General features: G+C 39.9%; 1 protein-coding gene across 1 annotated transcript in view; it reads left to right on the top strand.

Moving 5' to 3' along the window:
* The first annotated feature begins 7,185 nt into the window (after positions 1-7,185).
* Positions 7,186-27,849, top strand: part of LOC129238139 (protein obstructor-E-like) — a 63,431-nt gene continuing 42,767 nt past the window's right edge. The window contains exons 1-4 of the mRNA XM_054873175.1: positions 7,186-7,207; positions 12,733-12,966; positions 19,082-19,270; positions 24,287-24,540. Coding sequence (XP_054729150.1) covers positions 7,186-7,207; positions 12,733-12,966; positions 19,082-19,270; positions 24,287-24,540 — 699 coding nt within the window. The remainder of the gene's footprint in view (positions 7,208-12,732; positions 12,967-19,081; positions 19,271-24,286; positions 24,541-27,849) is intronic.

Here is a 27,849-nt window from a genome sequence, read left to right as displayed (position 1 = left end):
ACGTCTAAACAATAGCAACCACACCAGAAATTGTAGAAAAAATACAGTATATCGCATTGGAAAATCGTCGAGAGACTAAAATAGATTTAGAGTGAAATAGACATAGAAGCCTTAGCCATCTCATTGTGCTATACTTTGACTGAAGTATTAGTTTTCATAAAATGTGTGCACAAAACGTTTCGAAAAATGTGTTTTTTTTTTTTTGTTTTTTGTTTTGGTGGTTGAGGTAGGGTTTAAAATGCCTTCGCAGCGACCGTCGTTTACTGCGTCGAGTGGTGTGACCACTAAAACAATCCCTTTTCCTCTTTTGGGCAGACTCTCTTCCTGGAACTACTTTCTGCATTACTTCGGCACGGCCAAGAACGACGTCCATAAAATGCACCAATTTTATTCCCCCACGTCTGGGTCAACCATATTTGTAGCCAACTTCATGCTATTGGCTCGTCTACTTATGGCTCTGTCTGTGAGGGTAGACTTTGTTGTACAGTGTCGCGGTCTATCTTTTTTTAAAGTTATATGCTTTCCTTGTATCTTTTAATCGCATTCCAGTTATCCTCCCGTTTAAGCATTTTGCCGATCACATTGGACGGCGCGATGTCGCCAATCTGCTCCCTATTTTTCTTTATGCCATTTCTTTCTATGAGCCATCTGTTGTCATTAAAAACGTGTGTTCGGCGTCATCGTTCCGTGCTTCGCCACTGGCGTCCGTTACCTTATTCTTCTCCTTAATTGGCGCGCTAACTGCTTACACGATTTTGGCCGAGTTTAAAAAAGCGCACCAGTCGCTTTTTTAGTGTGATAACGGGCACCAGTTGGATACATCAAGTAAAGCCAAGTCCTTCTCAATCTGATCTTTCCAACGCAGAGGAGGCCCCCCTTTACTTCCGCTAGCACCAGCTGGTACCACATCGAATACTTTAAGAGCCGGAGCGTTTGTATCCATTCGGGCGGCATGACCCAGCCAACTTAGCCGCTGGATCATTATTCGCTGCGCTATGTCTATGTCGTCATAAAGCTCATATAGCGCATCGGTTCATCGCCTGCGATATTCGCCGTCGCCATCTGGCAAAAGAGCAAACATTTTGAGCAGAATCTTTCTCTCGAACACTCCAAGCGATGCTTCATCGAATGTTGTAATCGTCCACGCTTCTACGCCACACGTTAGAACGAACACGATGAGAGTCTTGTAGAGTGTTAGTTTTGTATGTCGAGAGAGGATTTTACTACTCAATTGCCTACTTAGTTCAAAGTAGCTCTCGTTGGCAAGAGAGATTCTACGTTGGATTTCCAGGCTGACATTGTTATAGGTGTTAATGCTGGTTCCCAAATAAATGAAGTCTTTTACAACCTCGAAACCATAATTGTCAACAGTGAAATGGGTGCCTATACGCGAGTGCGCCGACTGTTTGTTTGATGACAGGAGATACTTCGTTTTGTCCTCGTTCACCACCAGATCAGTAGCACCAGGTCAGTTACTTTACCCATGCGGTATAGGTATTTCCGGAAGTATCCGTGGCCCGAGAGCAACTGAGTCATGAAACAGCCCACTTCACCGAAGTTTCTTTGAAGTCACTTACCTATTGTGGGAATGAGCTTCGCCATCCATCTACCACTCGATTCAGTATCCCATCGGCTTTGGCATCTCCGTTCCGCGGCATTAGTGGCGGCGTGTTTTTTTCTAGAGTCACATGCATCCGCTCGTTTTCGGGCCATGAGGTCGATAGGTATCTGACCGCTGATCACAAAAACTGCTGCCGCCTGAGACAGTGTGGTAGGCTAAAGCAACTCTGAGTGCCTATGTTCGTTGTACAGCATCCAGTGTTTTGCGCTTGGTTTTGTAGTTTAGCGCATCTCTCTATATTGCGCTGCCGTTTTGGCTGATTGCGTTTGTGCTGGACATAATCAATCTTCTTTTAATCTGAGTTGGTCCACTGATGTTCGCTATTAGTCTGCTCAGCATTCTTGTGATCTTCGTTGCTTTAGTAATCGCGTGCTTTATCTGGGTCCAAAGCGTAAGCCTGCAATCTGGTTGAATGCCTAGGTATTTCATCGCTTTTTGAGTCACTAGGGATGTGTCGCCTTGCTGACCTTCAGTGGCATGTGGCCTGCCATGTCATCAGGATTACTTTGGACTTATGTTTGGCGAGTTCCAGGCCAACGTCCTCAAGCCAGTTTCAATATTTTAATGAAATCTGTTAAGGTATCTATTAGCGTTCGCCCTTGGTATCATATATTCCGTACTGCTCCGACTACTGCACCTGGCCTGCCTCCTAAAAAATTACAAATAAAAGGAAATAATAAAAACAGAGCAAATAATTTTACCATTAAAAATATTTTTATTTATTATTTTCCTAATTTGAAAATCGAGCTACATAAGAAAACATTGTGGCAGTAAACGATAAAAGTTGATGCTGTCTAGTGTAATCGGTTGTATACCAAAGTGGATATAAGTATACTTACACAAGTTATATGGCATAAGGTCACATTTACCTATACATAAACATATGAGCTGTACTTTCACCTAATCCTTGTTTGGTCAACAAAACTTTTATGCCGCTAGATTTAGCACAGGTACTTACTTATACAGCTGCAGACATACTCGCATACTCATATAGCTTTAAATGATCCGAGTATGTTTGTGGAAGAGCGCTAGGGCCTAGTAAGCTCTCATGGCGACCCGCTCCACCTGCGTTAAGCGTTAAGCGGAAACGAATTTACGCACTTCCGCTAAATTGAATAAATTAATTTTTCGTGTATTTGTGCGTGCTCAAGCGTATGCTGGGGAGTTTGTAACGTAAATGTGTACGCTTGTGTATGAGTGTGGGCGTTCATGTACATACCTATAAGTGCCCTGCGGGAAGACCATTTAAGAAGTGACAGACTTACGTAATACTGGGAAATGTCAGGGAAGTGCCTTCCGACTTCTAGCTACATATCTTGGAAAGCATGTGGCTTTTTATCCCTTTAACCTTTCTCTATTCTTGATTTATATTTCTATGAGTAGTCAGCTTTTCAACGATAAAATTTGGATTCCTACCGAATAAACAGGTAAACTGCGTGAAAAGTCCTAAGCACAGCGACTTATTGACAAGTTCTCACAATTTATTTCAGACTCAATTCATGTTAACAATTTTTTTTAATAATTCTTCTATTATAAAAGTCATATAAATAAGAGCTTCAAGCTTTGTGCAGATTAACAAAAAAAAAAAAACTCAACAAATTTCCATCAACATTTTAAGTTTTTAAAAATCTTTGACGTGAGTTCGAGATTGCAGTTTTATAGCAATTTAATATTTTTTAGATTTAATTAAAAAAAAAAAAATGTTTGCGGATTGTATTGAGTGTTTTCTTCCGTATAACAAAATGTCGAGCATTCGTTATACGAAAAATGTACAACACCGTCAGCAAAAAAAAAAATTGCTTAAAATCTCTCCAAATTTCTCTGAGGTCTTCGATAAACCATGTTCTTCAATTCTGACCACAAAATGTAATCGAATGGATTCAGATCTGGACTTCCAGATGGCCAATCTGCTGCGGCTATGAACCCAGGAATATGGTTTTTTAGCCACTGCTGGACGGTCTTTGGTTGTTTTTGACTAATGGGCTAGAGCGAAATCTTGCTGGAAGATCCAATGGTGCCCATTGAAGAGGGTGCTGCTGAACTGCTTCACCACATCTTCTAAGACATCCCTCTGGTACACTTTTGCCCAGTTTTAGATTAAATTATGTCGTTTTGTTCATTAACAACTTCTTCAACAGTAAATATTTTCTCATCTGTGAGAATAATACTTTCATGGCCGTTGACCGCGTGCCACCGAAGAAGCTGCTTACATCTGTCGAGTCTAATTTTCTTGAAGTGCTTTGTCAAAAGATGACCAGTTGAGCGACGCAACGCTTTCATGTCGAGATCAGCTCTAATTAGTCTTGACATAGATTTGGTCGATGCATTCATTTAACTAGGCATGATTTTTTGCTTTCTAAGGGGGTTTCTGCGAATTCTTTCTCGAACGGCTTTTATAGCTGCGCTGGTTCGAACCAGTTCGAACGCGAGAACGCCACTACTTTTTCTGTCTGTGACTTCAGATGTTGAGGGGAAAACGATTGATCGTGCGGTAAACAAACATTCTTGAAATATTCAGTTTTTTCAGCAATTCGTAAGTCTCACTGTAAAATTTTCCACTGAATTTGTGGGAAGACTAAGTTTATGCACATCTATACAAGGTCCGGCACTCGAAGTGTAACCAAATTCAGACCGCTCGCACAGCTAAATGACAGTTCAGAGTATTGTTTGCAAGCGCGCGGAAGCATTTTGCCTAGAATAAACGCAAGAATAAAAGTGTAATGGCATTATATTTGGCTTTAAAATCATAACCAGCGTTTGTTCGTGCGCTCAAGCACCTTAAAGTAATCAAAGTTTTTTGGTTTTCGCACCACTACTCATTACAATGATACTGGCATCGCGAAACGTCATGGAGGTGGTCATGAAAAGACTGAGAGACAAAAAGTCAGAAAGTGAAGAAGCGACTTGAGCGAAATCCCCGACGAAGTGCCAATCAAATGGCACAAGAACTGAAAATATCTGACCGTAGCAACCGCCGTATACTGAAAAATGATCTATAAGTTAAGCCTCACAAGATCCAAAAGCCGCATGATGTCACACCAAAGCAGCAAAAGTCAAACTTGAGAGAGCGAAGGAGTTGCATGACTTGGCCGAAAGCGGTAAGTTTCCGAACATTGTGTTTTCTGAGGAAAAAAATTTTCAAATTGAGAAATTCGAAAACTCCCAAAATGATAGGGCTTATTTGATCGACCGTTCAGACAAGAATTTGAGTCATCGATTGGCCACCAGGAGGCAGCACCCGCCACAAGTGGACCGCAAATGGGCGCTCTCCAATCGTTTTCATCGAGCCTGATGTCAAGGTAAATGCGAAATATTCTCGGGAAAGTATTCTGGAGATTGCTTTGAAGCCGTGGGCAGACAAACATTGGACCATGGACCTTTCAACAGAACTCGTCACCATCTCACGTAGCTCAAGTGAACCAAAAATGGCTAAAAAACAACGTTCCGAACTTCATAGCGTCCACATAATGGCTCTTAACTTCACCAGACGCGAATCCGACGGATTATTCTCTTTAAGCCATTTTGGAGAGAAAAGTCTGAACTAAAAGATTCACCAGTCTCGCGGCGTAAAAAAAAGACATTTTCCGCGAATGGGCCAAAATACTTGCAAGTCACATTCGGGCAGCTTACGATTCGTTTCTGGAACGTCTCAATGCCATAGTCAAGGCAAAAGATGGTCATATTGAGCAAAAGTAAATTAATTCTTAGTTTTGTATAATTTTCACCGATTTTTCACTTTGAATTGAATAAAAGTACTTTTCCAAACTAAATTTATGTCCTTTTTAATTGGTTACACTTCGAGTGCCGGACCCTGCATGCGTATAGGATTTCCTAGTTTGGTAACCTTTTCGCTTTGCGCCACTAACTTATCATAAAAAATCACTTTATCGCTTTCCAGCGCAAATTTAATTCAAATTATAAAAATACCACAACCACCCACCCCCACGAATGTGCCAACATATGTAATTTTCTAATACCGGCTTATTGATCATTTACAGGGTCTGAGTTGGAGTCATAAAATGGTAAATTACACTACCGGACACTCGTTTTCGCACGCCTCCTTTAATGGCTTACAATTTCCACATTAAAGTAATTACTTGCGCCTCACCTGCATGGCATATGGACATACATGTACGTAGATGTATGTATGAATGCGTGTGTGTGTTAAAGCGACCGAATTAATAAAACAAAGTGGGCATATGAAATGGACACATGCACATCATTTCCTTTTATATGTGTGTGTGTAATTTTCCGTGCAACACGCAAACCGCCGATCCAGCCATTCCTTGTGGAAGGACAGTTGAATGGAGTTGAAGTAAGGAGGCAGGTGGTAAGCGTGGTGAATAGTTGTTTTTGCTTTTGGTAGCGAAAGCGACAAACTTAAATGTCAGCAATAAAACTTTTATCACCGTAGTTCTTTAAATATTTACGGCGTTACAGGAGTACTAAATAAAATAGAGACCACGCACACACACAGACACCTGCATGATATGTACATACTCGTATGAGTATTGTGTGTGTAGGGGTGTATTCAGCGGCGAAGTAAAGCCACATAACAACACTTGGCGCAGCGGTGCAATAAAAGTAAAGTGATGTCGTAGGCAGCTTTTTGATAAACTTTTATTAGCTTAAGATGGGCTTGTGGGCCCAACAACTACTGGAATTTCAGGTGATTGCAGCGCTGTAATCCAGACGTGGTCATAATCATGATTGTGTTGTGCCACATGGGTGATTCATGTGATTTATAATTTCTGTTGGCTATTTTATTTTATTTTTATTTGTAAGCAGAACTTTGATAAAGTTAAGATGCGCAAGGAAATTAACTAAGTCCGCTCTTAGGAAGCTCGAATAATTTAGTTACATAAATGAAATGAATGAAGCAAGAATTAGCGCATGGGAGTGAGTTGAAGTGCTCGGACGAAGGTTTGGGAATAGTTCAAAGATGAAAAACAGTGGATAATTTGACCATCAAATAATTGCTCATGAACTACAAAATTACTTTGAAAAGGGTGGTCGATTTTGTTTTACTGCAATTTCATTTCGAATACATCTTGCCGTGGTAAAATTAGTGGCTATTTGCGATACTGAACATTTCATGATGCTTCAAAAAATCATACTATTTTTGCGTTCACTATAGTAATTTACTGGTGATTTGAAGGTGTATATGTGAGGTGCCGATCGCAGTGGTTGACATTTGTTTGAAGCTTTAACATCCTTTTTTATCTGACGTCAAAAATGTCTACGCTAGTCCCGAAAAAAAACAGCATTTGCGGCAAGTCAACCTGCATTATTAACTTAACTAAAGAAAAGTGAAGCTGAAACGTGTCGTATATTGATCAATATTTACAATAATCACGCTCCATCAAATACAACTTTCAAAAAAAGAGTGGCTTCGACGCTTCCAAAGTGGCAATTTCGACGTGAGTGATGATGATCGCGAAGTGGTACCGAAAAAATTCGAGGATACTCAACTACAAAAATTATTGGATGAAGACGCATGTTGAAGCCTTGACCCTAAAGAGTTGGATGTTGACAGATTAACCGTCGATAAACGTTTGCACGCAATGGGAATGGTCGAGAAAGCAGGTAACTGGGTGCCACATCAATTGAAAGAGAGGGATATCGAGAGACGTTTGATGACGTGTGAGATACTTCTTGAACGGCAGAAAAGAAAAGGCATCAGGTCTGGCGTTGAAAAATGGATCTATTATGATAACCCTATGCGTCGAAAATGTTGGAGCCAGTCAGGTTAACAAGGTCCATTGACCGCAAAAAAAATTCTCATGCTTCAAAGATTATGTAGTGCATCTGGTGGAATCAGAAGGGTGTCATCTATTATGAACTTCTTAAACCATTTAAAACCATCATCGAAACGATCGTTACCAACTGCAGCTCATGCGTTTGAATCGAGCTCTCAAAGAAAAGCGGCTGGAATGCCACGGTAGACATGACAAACTTATTTTGCTGCATGACAACGCCAGGCCACCCGTTGCTAAATCGGTCCAGCAATATTTAGAGGGAGTGAATTGGGAAATCTTGCTCCATCCACCGTATTCTCCAGACATTGCACCTTCGGATTCCCCTCTGTTCTGATCAATGCAGTCAGCCCTTATTGGAGAGCGGTTCACTTCTTACGAGAGCATCGCAAACTTGCTCAATGAATGGATGAAGTCAAAAGAACTCGAATTTTTCGGAATCCGTATGCTGCCTAAAAGGTGGAGTAAAGTTGTAGCTTCCAATGGCTCATACCTTGCATAATATCGTGCATTAATTAATTATTTAAATAGTTGGTAACTTTGGCAAAGAAAGGACAGAAACTTATTCCCATACCCAAATTTATTCCCATATTTTCACACTTTTTTTAATTAATACGTAATGAAAATTACGAAATTTACGCTTAGATAAACATTACCTTTCTAAAATTATCGCAGTCAAAGTGCTCATAAAATACTAAAAATTTAGATGGATTGGTCATACTCTGCGCCAAGTCGAAAAATGTTTTTCACGAAAGTCACTGGAGTGGAATCATCTTGCAAATGCTGTCTGGTGGATCAAGAGAGTTTGGAGACGAACAGTCGATAGGGAAGCTAATTAGAGGTAATGGGAAGAGCTGGAGCGAATTAAAGTACATTGCGAAGAATCGCACAAGATGTCACGCAGGCGTGGTTAATGTCCTATGCCCACGAAGGATTGAGTACAAGAAGAAGGAGAAGAAGAAGAAAAGAAGAATAAAAAGGTTATGGCGCACTGAAGATACCGAATGTTTCTTTACTCTCAGATTGTTAGGTATTCAAAAAATACTAAGAAGGAGATGTCTCATTTTTGCAGCTACGACAACAGTTCTTAGTGTAGAAGCTCCCGCATCATCACATCCATTACTTGTCTATTTAAGGAAAATCGTTGAAATGCGAAGTCATACCGTTGAATAATGTTGGCAGTGTAGTTCATTCCTTTCCACGTCACTTGCGGCACAGTTTCCAGAGATTTTCTTGTGTCTGAGAAGCCATAAGGCATTCATGACATACTTCACAACCAGCTCATTCAGCTACCATCCAGCAGGTGCCATTACAATATGGGAACATTAAAGGCTTTCCCGGACCGATTTTTCATTCCATCAGTTCTAGTTTAACTTCATATTGAATATCATACCAAGGACTGCAGCATTTTCGACAATCAAAACTACAGGTATATAGATATAAATACTCTGGAAGCAAAGCAAAAAGTAATAGAAAATAGTATCAACGAATTTTCATTAACAAAGATGTCAATGAAAGTATTATAATCTAAAATAAAACAAAAAAAAAAAAAAATAATTTTATGATTTGATGAGTCCACCTATTTAATATTACAAATTTCACTTTAGTTTTTGATCAGCGTAGTTGGCGTTAATTGAGAAAAGAAATGGGCAAACAGTGAATTTAGTGTAGCGACAACAATTCAGGATGATTTGCTGCTCCATAAAGAGAACAACCAGAAAATAATAACTTTCACAAATACATAAGTATGGTATATACATATATATGTACATATTAGGCCGGGTCGATTTGTGGGAAGGCAAAAAAATTGCCCATTGTGCTCATGCTCTGCTCTGTGAAAATCATATTCTAGGGATCAAAATAAGAAATTTTGCCGAAGGAACCATGCCTCTAAAACGAATTCTGATGTCCCCCAATTTGGGTCGAACTTTTTAGTTTCTTTTCTATAACTCACTTAAATTAATTTTTTCATTTAAATATGTTCTGACTAAATAAATTTCTAAAGAGAAAAAATAGATATTATTATAAATAAATAATAAAAATTATTATAAATAAATAAAAATAAAGAAAAAACATAGCCATTTAGCTGATTTTTTCATGTGAAGGCCAAAAATGGTGATATTTTTAAATTGCTCAGCATTCGTTTTAGAGGTATGGTTCCTTCGGCAAAATTTCTTATTTTCATCCCTAGAATACGATTTTCACAGAGCAATGAGCGATTTTTAAATCGACCCGCCCTAGTACATATACATATAAGCAAACGTGTATCCAACCAGCAGTGAAACCTCCAGTAGCTCCGAACTACTTTCCTACCAGTTTGCTTCATAGCTGAATTAGTTCGTTCTATGTTTTCTGAATGCTAGTATTGGGTGTTTTAAGCATGGCGATACCCCACTAAATATCAATTATCAGCCTATGCAAGGAAATTTTTATTATACTATTACGTGAACTGCTCAGCCACTGCATCAGTTTTATGCCAGTCAATCGCCAATCACAAGCCAAGGTGAGCGAAAAAAAGTTGGCAAAAACTAAGTAAATAATACATTTTGGTTCGGCTCAAATATTTTTTAGGAATTTTTTATATAATAAATATAAAATGAAAAATAAAAAAAAATAATTGCTTAAAAATTTTGCTTACCCTTAAATATTATTTTTTCAACAAAAAATATTAAAAGCAAAATTAATAAGAATTTGTTTCCAGTGAAATACTATTAAACAAAAATTGTTTCAAAAGCTTTAATTGTGCAAAATTTCGCTTACGTGTAAAAAAAGCTTAAAAAAAATTTTTAATTCAGCTAAAAAAACTTTTTTAAGAATTTCTTTAAACAGTTTTTATTAAATAGTTTTTACAACGCAAACATTTTTGCTTTAAGTTAGGACTATTTTTTAAATCAAAAAAGGAGAAATAAATAAAAAAAATTTAGTTAAAATTTTTTAAATAATTTTTTTAAATAGTTTTTGTTGTATAAAATTTTATGTACACGTAAGGCTATTTTTAAAAAAAAAATTTAAAAACAGAAATTTTTGGTTTAGTTGAAAAATGAACATTTTTTTAAGTAGCTTTTATTGGTGTAAAAAATACGCGTAAAAACTATTTGCTGAATAAAAAAAAACAATATAAATAAAAAAGTAATTTTTTATTGTGTAAAAATTTAATTTATTTTTGAAAACAAATAAATGGAATAAGAAATTTCAATTTTTTCAAGAATTTTTTAAAATAATTTCTGTTGCATAAAAATTTGATTAATACGTAAGGACATTTTTGTAAATAAAAGGGATAAATAAATAAGAAATTAATAGTTCAGATAAACTGGTTGTTGTATGAAATTTTACTTATGCGTAAGTACTCTTTTTCAAATAAAGAGAATCTAGAAAAAAGATATTTTATTTTCAGTTAAGAAATATTAAAGTGTTTTTTTTAAATACCTTTTGTTGTGGAAACATTTTACTTACATGTAAGGACTATGTTGTTAAAAAAACGGAAATACACAAAAACATTTTTTATCTCGTAAAAAATTTATTTACACGTGAAAAAAATATTTTTTAATAAAAAAAATGAAAAAGAAATTTTCCGTTCAGATAAGAAATTGTTTAAGATTTTTTTAAATTGCATACATATTTTTTTTATAAGTGGGGACTATTTTTTAAATAAAAAGAGGATACATACCATAAATGAAAAAATTTAGTTCAGTCAAACATTTTTTACAAATTTTTTTTTAAATAAAGGGTGGTGAAGTTTCAAGGGCCGGTGTTGATTTTGAATTAAATACAATTTTTTTAAGAAATTATTGTCATTTCTCTTTATTATGATAATATTGGTATGGCTCATTTACGTATAGAATAAAATATCGGCGAAATAGCCGCCGTGTCCTTGGCGGCACTCCTCCATCCGATGCTCCAAATTTTCGACGACGCTGAGGCATAATTGAGGTTCTATGAAGTTAATGTACCGAATTATCTCATTCTTTAGCTCTTGAATTGTTGCTTGCTTATCGACGTACACCTTTTCTTTCAAGTAACCCCAAAGAAAGAAGTCCAACGGTATCGTCGACGTTTAGGTGTGGTTCACATTCAACATCGGCGCTTAAAATTTTGTTTCTTATTTATTTTATTTTATAGTTCATTTTTTGAATAAAACAATATGATGAATAAATAAAGAAAATTTTTATTGTGTAAAAATTAATACTTCTTTTGATTAAAAAAAAATTAAAGAATAATATTTTAGTTCAGTTAAACCAAATTTTTAAGAATTTTTTTAAGTATTTTTTATAACATCAAACATTTTACCAATATAAGAGCTATTTGTTAAGTAAAAAAGAAGGATAAATAAGTTAAAAAATTTTAGTTTAGTTAAAACGATTTTTTAAGAATTTTTTAAATAATTTTTGTTCAATATACGTAAAGACAATTTTTTAAATAGAAAATAATAAATTAATAAGAAATTTTTAGTTCAGATATAATTTTTTAAGAGGTTTTTTAAATAGTTTTTGTTGCATAAAAAAACTGTTTTCAAATAAAAAAACTAAAGATATAAGAAATAGTTTGGCTAAAAAATTAAAAATAAAAATATTGAATTTAAAAATGATAAATGAATAAGAATTTTTTTATGGTGTAAACTTTTTTTTTTAGTTAACTTACACTCAAAGTTTTTTTTTTTATTGAAATTTAACAAATCAGATATTTTTCTATTAAAAACCGATGTTAGACGAAGTAGTATAGAAGGCAAAACCAACGTCTTTATAACTCTAGAATCACTTTGGATAAAAAATATTACTTTTTTAAACTCCTGTCATCCCTGGGATACACTAAAAACTGAAGGCTTAATGAATTAGTTCATAATGGACAAAAAAAAACATATTAGTGCACTAAATCCACATTTATAAGCATTTTTTTTATCCCTAACCTTTGAGGCGTGACTTAGATTCAAAGAAGAATATTTATTTCACATGGTACAACTGGTACAATTCTAGTCTCCCTCGGACTAGTATGACTCTTCCATCAAGTCCTAACTAGCTGCATGGTAAATATTTGCGCATTCATGACCATAGAACGTGCACGCCTGCAGGTCACACAATATTGACTGATACCACAAAAACACAACAGCAGCGGGGGTATGCACTAACAAAAGTACCCATGTACGTGGGAAAATATTAATAAAAAAAATGCGTTGGGATATCTGTCTGCAAAACCAATGGGAACTTTCTGCACCTGTAGCGGTGCAACCAAAAATTTTGACTAACAAAACATTTGCCACAAAGGAGCTACTTGCTTTCCGGCCTCCTCACACACATAAACACACAAACATTCTAATTAGCATTCTCTAACTCTCTCGTTTTGCCTCTTCTTTCTTTACAGCGTACGGCGTGTCTGGACAGCAGTTGAAGGGCAACCAAGAGGATCCGTGCAAGGTGAAAGGACGCGTGGTTGGCGATGAAGTCTATTGCGACCGTTACTGGGAGTGTGTTAGCAATCAGCCAGAGCTTTACGATTGCCCCAATGGACTCGTCTTTGCTGGGAAGCATCGTGGCGTTACGGAAGGCTGTGATTATCCGTGGCGCGCCAACTATTGCGAGGGCAAGCAATTAGCGAGTGAGTAATGGGGTGGTGCAGAATAGAGGGGCGGGGGACAACGAAGAGGCATAACAAATAAGGGAGGTGGCGCATAATGTCAGGTAAATGGCGGCCTCATGAGTGGATGTGTCGTCGTTCGGTGAAATTTTATGTTTACTGTTGACGCTGTTGTGGTTGTCACACACACACACACACCCGAACATACACGAAAATTCGCCGAACAACGACAACATACGCATTTGTCGCATTGGATCCACTTGCTACACGCGTCATTTGAGTATCACTATGTGGCAAGTTATTTGCCGCCGCTGCGCTATGCCACTGCTGTGCTTGGGTGCTACTGCGCTTTTCCACCGGCGGCAAATATTCTGCTTATTAAAAGTTTTGCTGCATTGTTGTGCAAAAGTTGCACGTTGTGCGCTGTTGCAACATGCAACTTACTTAGTTCAACGGTCTAAATGCGACAACCCAAGCAATCGATGCGAGCCAATATCGATACACTCACACACACGCACATACCTACTGTTGCCAGTTGTATGGTAAGCAAACAGGAAGATGTCTGTGTGTGTGCGCGCACCTGAAACACTGTTGCCCTCGATTGTGGTCGCTGTGCGGTTGTGTGCGTTTTTCCGGTGTGGATTCCACTTTAATGGTTTCGTGGCGTTTTGTGTGCGGCATTTAACGCAGTAACCAACCGGTGTGCAGCGGTGCGACGTGCGTTTTTGTGCACCGGTGTGGCACGCTTTGTGGCAATGACATCCGCACATACAATGGGTAAACACAAACTGCAACATGCACTCACACACACATATACATGTTGAAATATACATTTCATTTTACATATTATCATGTTTTGTCTTGTTTGAAAAGTTTCGCTCACAAAACCGCAGCGACGATTTTGCAAAGTTTTAGTTGCATATTGGAATTTTATTGTGGCATAGTTGAGCTAATTGCGGCGGTGCATGCGCGTGTTCATGCACCACAACAATGTAACAACAAATATGAAAACACAGTTATACTCCCGTTGAGCCGACAATCACCACTTTTGTTTCTGTTATGTACACACATACATGCAAATATGTACAGTTATTATTATTATTTGCTAACTCGCTTTACAGGGGTAAAGTCCTGGGGTAATTGAAATGTGTCGAAAAAGGTGTTTACTGTTTAGCAACAACTGACAAGAGTATTTAACATCACTTTTACAGTTAGTTTAATAAAATTTGTTAATAAAACGAATAGCACATGCATCCATATTTATTTGGGAATGAAGGGGGAAAAAAGTTTTTTCGAGCAAAATATTCAGACTATGCTCTCGCACATTTCACCTGCACCTACTGAAGGGCGTGTCAGCGAAGCAATTTATTTTACAAAATGTGAATATATGCCGATTTCATTTGAAAAGTAGTGGCTTGTGTTATTTTTATTGTAATAGACGATTGTGTCGTTACGTTAGTTTATTCATGCAGCATCGAAAACAGAAAAAAAATGCTTCCAAAACAGAAAAAAATGCTTCCAAGCCTCCATGTAAGGACTTCCCTTAGCGTAGCCCCACATGTTGGCTCCAGCTTATAGCTCGTAGCCTTGGATCTTCACTTTTTCCTTCTTGATGCTATGAAGCCTTTTTAGCAATGCGGCTGCATTGCCGGCCTCTCTGGCCAATGCATCAGCTACTTCATCAACTTGACTTGTGACCTTGAATAATATTTTTGAAATGCAGGTCGCTTGCATTGAGAATTTTAGATCAATAGAGAGTTGCACGAAACATACATTTTTTGTTATTGTAATGAGTTTTAAAAACCAAAATTATTATTTTTTTATATACAACTTAAAACGATTATTTCCTAAAATCTGTTACAATTTTTCAAGCTTTTCATAATAGCTAAAATCTGCTTTACCTAAATATTTATTTTTATTTTTCTTAATATTTAATTTTGCGTTAAAGGCAGTTGGATTTTGACTAGTGCTCGAAGAATTGTTCTTGAGTAAGAACCGAATAGGTTAGACTTGAGCGTAATCGCCTACTAAATGCAAGGTCTCCAAAGCGATCTGAATCTTAAAAATCTTAATTGTCTGCTAAAATAACTACCAGCGCCCTTATAGGTGTTATAGCGGGCCACTGCATTGCATGTGACGTAGAAGTATCAGCATTTTTAACAGGCGGCATAGGTGACAAAGTAGGAATACGAGTATGTGCAGCAGCGCAGCATAAGACGACATATTTAAGTTGATTGCAGTGGAGTGAGCAGTGCCGGCACTCACAGCAGGCTGCGAAGGTAACGACAGAGCTGGCAAAGACGTTGAGGATACAGTAGCAGAGCTCAATATTCTTAATACACCAGCTACATTAGTATGTAATAGCAGGGACTACATTAGCAGAGCAGACAGAATGCGAAAATCAACTCTCACCAGCACAGATACCACTAGCAGTGATAGCAGCGGCAGAATTCGAGCCTGCCTTCGCACTCTCTGTAACAGCGATAGTAGCCGATCGAGACACAAAAGCAGCACCATTAGCGCTGGAAGCAGCGGAATTGGAAGAAAAAGCAGCACGTGAGAGGAGACTCGCACTAACAGCAGACAATGCGCAAGCAGTGACAACGACAGCTGGTGCCTGCAGGGCATCGAACTTTTGCAGTAGTTGTTGCTTATCTTCATGCAGAGTAGGAATGTGCATTCTTGCTCTAAAGAGCGGCAATTTCTTTGACAACTGTAAGCAATGTAACTTGCTGCTTATTAGCAATGATGAATGTTATTACGATTGCGTTGTTTTTTTTTGTGTCGGATGAAGCAGTGTTGGCGACAGCTTTCTCAACTCACAAATTTTATGGGAAGAATGAGCGATTAGAATTACGGCGCTGCCGTGCAGATTTTACAATAGAAAGGCACACAGCACCTTTGATAGGTGGGTAGGTAGGTGAAATGGTTGAAGAGCCACTCTGGCACTCCTCAAGTAGCACTAAAGCGCCATTTTGATGCCATTATGAGACCTCTAACAGGCAGATATCTACAGCCAGTCAGAGCTGTTGATATAATGGAAAATATTGATGGGACTTAGGTTGGCGCACTGCCCCAGGCTGTCGATCTTAATTGTCTAGCTGCCAAACCCGGACATTTACAGAGAAAGTGTTCAGCAGTGTTCTTCCCTGAATAATGCCAACAGGTTCTGCAATGGGGTTTAAATGGTTAACCTTGGTTTCCGCGTGTGTGCCGATCATCTATTGACCGGCAAACACAGCTACGGGTTTGGAAATTGAATGGCAAGGAGTCCTCCGTATATTGTACTGGGGCCAAAGGGCTTTCGAAATAGCACATGAAGAAATCGAGTTCCATCTTTTCTGCGCTTTGCTGAAAAATAATTTGTGCAGTTCCACTTTAGCAACTGTCAGGGGGATGCGAATGTCCGGGTAGGAGGTCTCTGAGACCAATTCAGTCCCCTTCCTTGCAAGCTCATCAGCAATTTCATTTCCCTCTATGTTCCTATGTCCTGAAACCCAGATCAGAAAAATGTTACCTTCACACCCAAGATATTTGATCTCCTCCTTACATGAGTTTATTAGTTTCGTTCTGCACCATGGCGTCGTCGGAGCCTTGATCGCGGCTTGACTATCGGAGAAAATGTTAATATCTCCGTCGCTTCCGCGCGCCCTAAGCATTTTGCATGCCTGCAGGATCGCAAAGACTTATGCGGGAAAAACTCTAGCAGTATTCGGCTATTTAAAGGATATAGATAAATTGGCTGATTTAGAGAAAACCATTCCATCTTGGAACCACCGGTGAGAACGAAATACGGTGTTAACTGTCCGAAAATGCCCCTTGAGAGATTTCCTCCAGAGGCCAACCTCCTTTAATCTGATTGCACTTTGAGCTGCGATGCAAATAACGTAAAAGTCGATGGGAAGTAAGTGCAAAAGGATATTCAGGGCAACACTGGGGCAAGTTTTACATGCTCCGGTGATGCAAATGCATGCAGTCCTTTGCACTCTCCCCAGTTTAGTGTTATTATAGCCCTTCCGATGAGCTTCCCATTAAACTAGGCATCCATACGTTAAAATTGGCAAAAGCACAGCGTTGTATTATATATCCACAGCCCGACCTGCGGCTTAACAGTATCACTCGATACTCGATATTTAATAGTAACACTTAAGTATTAAAAATTACTCGCAAATGAGCGGATCGATGAAATAAACACCTCCGTATGTTAGCCAGTTCACTTCAAATATAAGTGAATGTCCTGTTATGTGACCATAGATGAGTTCTGGTAGGCTTGCTTGTGATGATGCTCTGCCACTGTGCCGTGTGCACTCGCTTGTGTCCTGGAGCTTCAGTACGTGGGTTCGAAAACGCAGCAGCAGAACCAAGCTATGATGGTAACTATCGCCTCACAATATAAACTAAATAAACTGCACACGGAGAAAATTAAAAACTGCCAACATACATAACATCCACCTACAGTCCTAAAAGGCCTAGGAATCCTCAAGCCTGGCAGCGCATGCGTATGTCGTGTGGCTGCTCTATACGCACCCTACCTTGGCTTTGTAGATGTAAATAAAGCCTCATAATATTTTGTGCACGTATGATGGTGTGGATGAATCCGGTGTCGCAGTGTATAGTGACGGCCAATAGCTTTGAATAAATTCTGTACGGTGATATATCCTTGTATTAAAATTTTCTTAAAATTTACCGATTTTGCTTACGGTTATTAATGAAAAATTTCGATGGAAAAGAATCTTACCCTTATTTACTCTATGATGAACTCCAATCTGATGTTTATTGCTTTGGCGTATGCTAATTTCTTAGACTTGTGCACGCCTCGATGGTTTTGTAGTGAATCCAAAGAACGTCGGCTGACCTTAAACTGGATAGCCGAAAAGGGAAACTTTCACTACTTTCATTATTGTAATCATGATCGGGTGGGACATTTTCTCGCTGTGTTTAATTTGTATATAAAAGGCATACCAGTGTTTCGCTTATGTGTATGAAAATAAGGAGGGTGGGAAATATAGTACAGTACAGGTACAGTCCTGCAAATCAAAGAAGCCGTGCCAAATATCTTGGTGATTATTTCTTTGATGATCTGGGAAAAATAACCTTCTTAAAAGGATCTATGTGGTTTAAGTAACTTAGTTAGGGCACACAAATCAAATGCAAGTATCACAATGAGCCTTAGGGCCATCGAGTGTCTTGTCTTAGACAAGCAACCTGGCTAACCTAACCTAAGCTAGGAGACGAATATCTGCTATTTACTGAATTCATATACCTGCACGATTTCTCATTTATATTACACTGCCGCTGCTGGCATATTGCGAAAGCAAATTCTTTGTAAACTTAAAAGTGAACAATTTTTTCTGTTTGATTCTTTGAGTCCGCAACCATAAATCAATTCGAGGTGCAAAGCCAGCACAGCAGCCATAATTACATTGCAGCCTTAGGTGTACCACACACATTGATTTGCGTTTTCAATTTCCAAATTTGCTTGTATGATTGGATAGCTCTTTTTACTATCTGCATACGCACACAAATCTTTCCGTACGCTTTCAGTAATCCGGTCAAACACGAAGAACCACTTATGATTGCATTTTTCACGTAGCTTTTCAAAGGGAATGCCAACTGTTTACATAGCAATGTGAAGAAACACCAACAACAACAAAAAAAAAAATAACAAAAAAAAGTCCAAATACCCAGTTTAACAGCAAAAACCAATTTATGAGTGTGGAACACCGAAGCAGGACACTGAATGTTAAATTCTACACTACAATCGTAGGAAAATGTGTGGTGGAGGTGAAAAGTGCAGCACAAATTTATAGGGGTAACGGTACAATAGCTGCTCCAGATGCATAGCGGTGTCTAAGAGCATTGAATTACCTACAGCCAATTCATTAACGAAAGCCGAAACAAGCTCATTCGGTGCTATGCTTGGGCTCTGGTGGCATTTTGAGTGGTTGGCTAGCAGCCAGACATGCCGGCCGGTGGTGCTGTTGTTGCTTTGTTAGCCTCTTATTTAGCAATGTCATTCTAGGTGTGTGATGGTTTCATAAATGCCACCAATTACTCACGCTTTATGGCCTACACGCACGAACACTTGCTTTTTCCAAACTTTCATTCAATTTTTAATTCCCTTTCTCACTTTCAGATGGTCCCATATCGACAGAGCATTGCGACTGGTTATACGGCATCTTCGGTCATGAGACATCCTGTACACGCTATTGGACTTGCTGGAATGGTACCGCTACAGAGCAGCTTTGCATCGGCGGTTTGCTGTACAATGAGAATGCCCACAGCTGCGATTGGCCGGAAAATGTAGATGGTTGTCAGAAGCATCGTAAGTATACTTACTTGAATATTGAGGTGTTGTAAGGTACCGAGGGTGAGTAAGGTATATATGGTGTGTGTACGCCTTTGTATTTGCTAGCTGAGCGGATTTGATGATGTTCCAATGAGCATTTGCGTCCGATCAAAAGAGTGTTAAGTTTTAAATGATTCTAGCCGGTAGTGGTGTTGCAAAGGCGTTGAGAGTAAGAGTTCAATTGCATTCTCAACACTGCCGGCACCTATGGCCAATGCAATATGACAACAAGGCAACATGGCAACGCAACAAGCAGGCAATTAAATGTTTCCCAGGCCAGCCGATATTGCTTTGATAGCCTTTGCTTTGGATTTTCCTTTGCCATAGCGAATTAGCAAAATCCAGCTTGATTAAGAAACACTTCTGTTCATACATACATATGAACTCGTACGTGCGTTTATGGTATATGCGAAGCTGCTTAGTTAGAGTGCGATTCCCCTCGATTTTTAATTCTGTTGCAAACATTGTTTTAAGGTCTAATACATTGGACCATAAGGTCGTCGCCTCATTTGAAATGGTGTTTAAAAGCGTGTAAAACGGAAACGAAAGAAGATTTTTTAGTTTTGTTTTTAGTATTTTACTTTTTTTTCCATTGTTAAGAAATATTTTTTTTTTGCCAGACGAGGTTCGTTCAAAAAGTTGTCAGCTTTAAAAAAACGGTCTTCACATGGGCAATGGACACAGATATAGGCGGTTCTACTCAATCGGTTTTGGTGAATCAAACTTTTAATGACGTAGAATTGATGTCATTATCGTCTGAACTATGAACATTTGGAAACAAAGTTTTTAGACTATTTAAATCAAATGTCATCGCAGTACTGCTCTTTGGATGTGACGATTTAAACGAAAAAATTCAAAGTTTTGTAAGCAAATGTCTTCCGCGTATTCTCAAGATGTGAAATAAAGTTGATGAAATAAAGAGCTGTATGTCTCATATACGAGTAGAGAGTGAAACGAATTGAAATAAAGCTGATCTGTAAGAAAGTACGTGTTCACAGTGGGCATTAAAGTCGGTAGCACATAGAAGAAGGGATGTCGCCTGAGACATGACCGAAAGCATGCTTGGCCGCTGATAAACTGCGTTAGATAAAAATCAACGTCACCATGTTTTCCGGTCACCCATGGTACAATTTCAGGTGTAAGCCTATGTACCCAACACCCCTTAACTGATAGATCCCATCTATGTTGCCATTTTTCTATGGATTGAAATCAATCTGTAGATTTTTTCCTCTTTGATGGGTTTGCTCCCTGCCTATCACAGATGTGGCTCATTTTTCATGCATCCATATCCATAGGGAGTTTTTCGGCGATAACGTAAATCGCGTCGTCGGAGACGGTCCAGAATGCGCAAGCGACTATTAATGCATTCCATCGTAACACCTGTTCCAAGTGTCGTACGTTAGATGGTTTAGCTCGCGTCCAAATGAGAGCAGCATAGAGAACAACAGAATCGACCACCTTTGGCACGAGGCGTTTTCTTAGAGCTTGTGCACACCCGATATTTGGCAGAATTCTCGAGAGCGCTCCATTTATTACAGCCGCGTTGGAGTTCAAAGTAGTTAGAGGCTGGTTAAAGCTGATTCGTGCATCAGTCAAGACACCCATGTACTTAATTGCCTCTTGCGAAAGTATTTCGTGATCGCCAATCCGCATTTGCATCTGTTTCCTAGCCTCATTCAAGACATCCAGGTACTTAATTGCCTCTTGTATTCGACAGTATTTCGTGATCGCCAATCCGCATTTTCATCTGTTTCCTGACTTTCCATGCGGTAACGAAGACCGCTTCCTTTCTTGGTGTTGCCAGCTTTAGTCCTCCGTCCCATAGCCAATGCTGTGCTCTGCCTGCTGTTCTTCTTCTTAATTGGCGCGATAACTGCTTACGCGATTTTGGCCGAGTTCAACAGAGCGCGCCAGTCGTTTCTCTCTCGTGCTAACCGGTGCCAATTGGACACACCAAGTGAAGCCAAGTCCTTCTCCACCTGATCTTTCCAACGCAGAGGCGGCCTTCCACTTCCTCTACTACCACCAGCTGGTACCGCATCGAATACTTTCAGAGCCGGGGAGCTTGTATCCATTCGGACGACATGACCCAGCCAACGAAGCCGCTGGATCTTTATTCGCTGCGCTATGTCTATGTCGTCGTAAAGCTCATACAGCTCATCGTTCCATCGCATCTTGCTTCGCATCATTATATTTCGGCTGCAGAGTATCTAACCTCTTATCCCTCACTACTAGCGCGATGTCATCGGCATACCTACCAATGCTTCTTTGCTTGGCAATTGTATCCTTCGCACTCCATCGTGCATAGAATTCCACCGCGTAGGTCCTAGAACTGATCTTTGTGGAACGCCACCGGAAATTTTGTATGTTCTTAATCCGTCGTCTGTAACCTACTGTAGGACTCTGTCGCTAAATAAGCTACTAATTATGCACATCAGACAGCCAGGAAAAACAGGTACTCAGGTTTTTTAAGGAACTGCAGTATGTTCCGCCGAGTTGAACGCATTTGTGACGTCTATTGTGATGACTGCATACAACTCCATTCGTGAGCGTCCTCCGCTAACGGTTTCGCATGCAATGTTTGTCACGATTTTGAACGCATATACTGTTAATCTTGGCCGTCGAAAGCCATATTGTCTGTCAGACAGGCCAGTTGGATATGTCAAGTATTCTTGGGGTCGGTTGCATATAATGCGGTCAAGCAACTTGCCTACTTTATCGAGCATATAGAGGGTATGAGTTGAGTTTCAGGTTCCTTTTTAGAGACGCGCTTCATAGACATTCGCAAACGTATCAAGTCTTGCCTGTAATGCTGCCTTAAAGACTATATTGGGTGCGCCATCAGGTCCAGGAGCTTTTTCGTCTTTTATGCGACCTAGGGTGTTTAAAGCTTCTTCCGGTGTAACTGGCGGCACTGCATTGATCGTAGTCCACATAGCCCGTTTATTTCTTCCTGTTGGGGAAAAAGCGCAATCACTACTTGTCTAAGCAACGAGTGGGATGTCGGTTGCGGCGCATTAAAGCCTATGTACGTATATATGATCCCATGCCACAGCTTCACTTGTTGGGCCGGACGCTGGACGTGGTCTGAAATAAAAATATTGTTGATTATAATTTTGTTTTCAGTTTGCTTGCAATTGAGCTTTATGAATCAAGTAATGAAAGTTCTTGTGCAGAATTATCTGCAGTAACATTCTTCCTACACCCATTTGAGCAGAAAAATTTCTGGTGGACACGCCTTAAGTGACCTATTTTTGTTCAATAAAACGCAAAATAATTGTTTAACCATCAACATTTATTTTGTCGCCTCCAAAATAGGCGCCATTCACAGCAACACACTTTTGCCAACGATTAGTCCAGTCATCAAAGCACCTTTTAAACGCGTATGAAGAGATCTTCTTCAGCTCCTTCAGCGAATTCTTCTTAATAGCCTCTATCGACTCAAAGCGGCGTCCGCGGAGGGCAATTTATGTTTTGCGAAAAGGAAAAAGTCACAGGGGGCTAAATCTGGTGAATACGGTGATTGTTCGATGATATTTGTCGAATTTTTGGTCAAAAAAGTGTTCACAATATGAGCCTTGTGAGACGGTGCGTTATCATGGTGCAAGATCCATAAGTTTTCTTTCCACAAATTGGGCCGTTTCTTAGGCATATTCTCTCTCAAACGTCGCATAACTTCTAAATAATATTCCTTATTTACCGTAGAACCATTTGGAACGAATTCCGAGTAGATAACATCATAATAATCAAAGAAAACGAGTAGCATGACTTTCACTTTTGACCGACTTTGAGGTGGTGTTTTGCGTTTCGGCTTATGTGGACAGCGCCATTCAGCCGCCTGTGGACTGTTGACTGGTTTGCATGTCAAACTCATATACCCACGTCTCATTACCTTATTACCTGTTATGATGCGCTGGATAAACGTTGGGTCCGAATTCACTTGCTCAAGCATGGCTTCAGCCACCTTCTTCCAATGTATTAAAAAAAAAATTCAACTCTCTTGGAACGAGTCGAGCAGCCACGCGTCTCATGCCCAATTGATGGCGTAAGATGTTGCGAATTGATTCGTGAGACACGCTAAGGTCACGAGCTACTTTGTTCAAACTCAAATGATGGTTTTCCAGCACCAGCACCATTTCCTTGTCTTTGTCGACGTTTGACGTTTCCATTCGTTGAAGATGTTGATGGGCGACCAGATCGGGGCAAATTTTCCACGACTTCTCGGCCGTCTGGAAAAGCCTTATACCACTCGTAGACCCGTGTTTTTGAGAAAAGCACACTCGCCATAGGCTTTCTGCAACATTTTCAACGATTCGGCACACGAAGACCCATTCAAAACACAAAATTTAAGACAAATTCTTTGTTCGATATTTTTATCCATATGAAAATCGCAGAGCACACCTGTGGTTGACTGATATAATTAAATGCCAAAAACAAGCTTATTGACAGATCACGCTCAAATCTGCGACACTATAGAGGACAGTTGAACCAACATTCCAGCAAAAAAAAAAGAGATATAGACATGCTTGCATGTGTAATGGGCGCTGTTTAAATGAACAATTCCCGATATTTTTTTCATAGAATGTATATTCCAGTAGTTCCAACAGTAATTGCTTGCTGACTCCAAGCAATGGAATTGTGATGCTAAGGATTATGAGAAACTCTCCCATGGTCGGCAAAAAATGGCCAATAATGGCCCATCACCCGAAGGCAGACCTCCGAAGGCAGAGGCAGACCACTTAACGAGTAGATATACTACAAATATACATATTTTTTGGACGTTTGCATTTTGTACATCAGGGTGACAATGTCCCTTTACATATGAATACTCTTACCATACAGTAGTCACCCATGCACTGGCCACCACCACCCGTTTGGCTTAGGTCTAGTGCACATCCATCCGTAAATGTATTTAGTAGTGCTTATTGTCATTAACTTGTTGCACCCGATCTAATGATTTCCATTTTTGTTTTTGCCTTTATTATTCCACAGCACTCTGCAACGATGATGCCAACGGTAATGTCCCACTGGGCAAATCGTGCAACCGTTATTGGCAATGCCAGGGCGGTTATCCACGCTTGCAACGTTGTCCCGCAATGTTGGTATTCGATCGGCATTCGTTGCGTTGCGTCGTACCCCCGACGGAGGAGTGCGATATACCCACAACGCCAGCGCCACTAGATGGAGAGGGAGAGAACAATAATGTCGGTGGCGGTCAGTTCTCCAAGGACGAGCAAGAACGGAAGGTAAGTTTTAGTAGTGATTTATGAATACGGGGTGATATTTGCATACAGAGATGTATGTTGCTGTTGTTGTTGTTTTTGTTGTTATGTTAACATGTGCATGCGTGTGTTAAGCCAACGGCGACAGTATGACCACTGAACTGCACTACTTTTGGCTACTCAAAATTGTTGGTTGCTCACAATTGTGCCGTGGCTGCCCTGGAGTGTACCAACATCTGTAGTTTTATGGAGTTAAATTTGGTTGTTGTTGTTGGTGCTGGAATTATGTTTGCAGGCTTGTGTTTGCTTGCAGACAGCACATTTTGTAGGAATGCATTAGCATATTTTGCGTGCAACCAATGATTAATTGTTCCAGCTGGTTGACTTCAGTCGCGCCCAATACTTCTGAGCCCCGGCCATCGCTGCACGGTGGTACAGTTCAATATTGGTTGTTTGGTGGCAAATTATGGTACATCTCTACCTACCGCTCTAAGAGTAAATATTTTGCAATTGTGTCCACTGGTGTCTCACACGCGTGATTTTCGTCGATGGACAATTTAATGGGCTTATTTGCCAATCTGCATGCATGCAAATGTGTCTGTATGTAGGTATATCCAAATTAGATGGCACTTTCTGCAGTGGCCGAGCGTGAACCAATTTGGTGTAATCCAAAAGTTATTTGTTCGAATTTTTTAGAATTTTTTGTGGGCTAAAATTTAGGCATTACTAGAATTGGCGCTTATACTCTTTTATAATGCGCGTCTTGATATTTTTGCACAAATGCAGGGAGCTATAGTTTTATGTCACCTTCTCCGTGTAGCAGATCGAAGAGCAGATGGTTTTTTATGTGGGACTTTTTCAAGGCAGAAATACTCTCCAAGGTTTGCCATTGCCTGCCGAGGAGCGGCCGTTGTTAGAAGCATTTTTTTTCATTTGGTGCTTCGTATCCGGGGTTTCGAACCCGAATGGTAGTCACGCACGAACCCATTTGGCTATGGTGGTTGATGAATATTACTTTGAATAAAACAGGGCTTAAGATCTTCTAAAGGCCCATACAGTTTGGGTTTCAGTCACCAGAGTTTCATAATAGCAAAAAATGTTTCCGTATACGCCTAATGGCGTGAAATGATTTTGAAATTACTCTAAAATACCAATTCAATAGTGTTTTTTTTTCATCTATTTCATTTCTCTGGCTGATTAATAGCAAAATAAATAGTAAAATTTCATAAAAATTCTTCTTTTTCTTCTTCTTAATTGGCGCGATAACCCCTTACGCGATTTCGGCCGAGTTTAACAAAGCGCACCATTCGTTCCTTTCTCGTGCTAACCGACGCTAGTTAAACACACCAAGTGAAGCCAAGTCCTTCTCCACCTGATCTTCCCAACGCAGAGGAGGCCTTCCTCTTCCTCTACTACCACCAGCTGGTACAGCATCAAATACTTTCCGAGCCGGGGCGTTTGTATCCATTCGGACGAAATGCTCTAGCCGGCGTAGTCGCTGGATCTTTATCCGCTGCGCTATGTCTATGTCGTCGTAAAGCTCATACAGCTCATCGTTCCATCGCCTGCGATATTCGCTGTTGCCAACGTGCAAAGGTTCAAAAATCTTGCGCAGAATCTTCTAGTGAAGATAAAACCAAGAAGCCAATAAACAGCTTTTCCACTTGACATTTTTTTGTTGAAAGTTTTAGTATAAAAAATGCAGTTCGAGCTCTTGGAGTGCGGCTTTGACGACTTGTGCAACATGGGGCCTGGCGTTGTCGTGAAGGAGTATGGTTCGACCATGTCGATCAAGTCTTTTCATTCGAATAGCCTCTCTCACGCGGGGTGAGCTGGGCAATATGGAGCTCCGTGTTGACCGTAACATTCTTTTCGAGCATTTCCCAGTACCACCATGCCTTCCGAGTCCCACCAAACACATATCTATGGATGAAAAACACGCTTGACTTTCGACTTTGGCGTATCTCCTTGAGCCACCCGCTCCTCTCTTTGCTTCATATACATAGATGTATAGTCACCATTTCTCATCTGCCGTGACTATTCGCTCCAAAAAAGCGATGTTTATGCCCGCGTGTTGATCGATGGCAAGCGAGATGCTGAGAAGCAATTTGAAGGCGACTTTCTTTGTTTTCTTCGTTGAACTTTTTGTGATTTTTGAACTTTGCAAACCATATCCGTGCTGTAGACTCGCCCGTGACAACTTCTCCATACATGTCGCAAATGTCTCGAGCTGTTTTGGCTGTTTCACCTTCCTTTCTTGCATTTCACTGTGAGGAATCTCCAATTTTCCCCCACAAAGTCTACGGCGATCCTCTTTACTACCTGCACAAAGGAGGTGAAACTGGAATTCAGAGTAAAAGTCGATGACACACCAATTCCGACTGTCCCAAAACATTTGGTGTAATTTTCAACAGTTTGCTCTCCTTCTCTGCGTACGCAACCGCTATTGCCACTAAAGTCCAAAATCGCAACAGCGACGGGTTGCCTCCTGATGTCCCCTCTTCACCACCTTCACAACGAGGCACAGATGCTCCCTGTAAAGTAGCACAATAAACTGCTCAGTAAGCAGTTCCTGTTAGGGTGTTACCTCAGGCTTCACCCTTGCAGACACCTGCTTGAGCCAGAGCCGCCTCCCAGGCACGTCAGGAGACAACTCCTCAATTACGCCGACGAGATTCAGGAAAAATCGAACAGGCATCTACTGGACCAGACAGTGTTTAGACAGATAATAAACGACATTCATCGGGAGTCCATCACCACCTTCTTAAGCTCCCGACCACCGTCCGGCATGTGAAGGCACCTCGTACGACACTAACCACCTTTTCAAATGCCCCTCAAATCCCACCCATCTAATACCCCTCTCCCTCTGGACCCAACTTGTCGAAACAGCATGTTTCCTGGGCCCACCTTTAGATGAGTTAGACGAAGACGAGCGGTCAAATACACTACACTGACAGGGCTTGTATTACCGCTACAAAAACAACAGCTGCAACCAAATTGAGTGCTTTCATACCTAGAGATCTGGATCTGTAGGTTTTTTATTTGCTGCACTGTGTCTACGTGACTGAAAAACTTAACGCTGATCGTTATATCACTGCGATATTCGTCATCGCCTAGGCATATAGGATTTATAGGTATTCCTAAGAATGTTTTTAAGGATATTCAACTCGAACTCATTGCATATCACTTTCGTCTAAGCTTCTGCGTCATGCAATAGAGAGGACATGAAGAGACGTAAATAATGTGTGATTTTTATTCGTCGAGGGACAACTAAAGGAATCATTAATCACTCAGTTCAAATAGCACTCGTTGATAAGACAGACTATACATTGG

Source organism: Anastrepha obliqua, chromosome 2 (genome assembly GCF_027943255.1).
Source record: "Anastrepha obliqua isolate idAnaObli1 chromosome 2, idAnaObli1_1.0, whole genome shotgun sequence".
Taxonomy (NCBI): domain Eukaryota; kingdom Metazoa; phylum Arthropoda; class Insecta; order Diptera; family Tephritidae; genus Anastrepha; species Anastrepha obliqua.
Note: the sequence above shows the minus strand (reverse complement) of the source record. Positions and strands in the feature narration are given on the sequence as shown.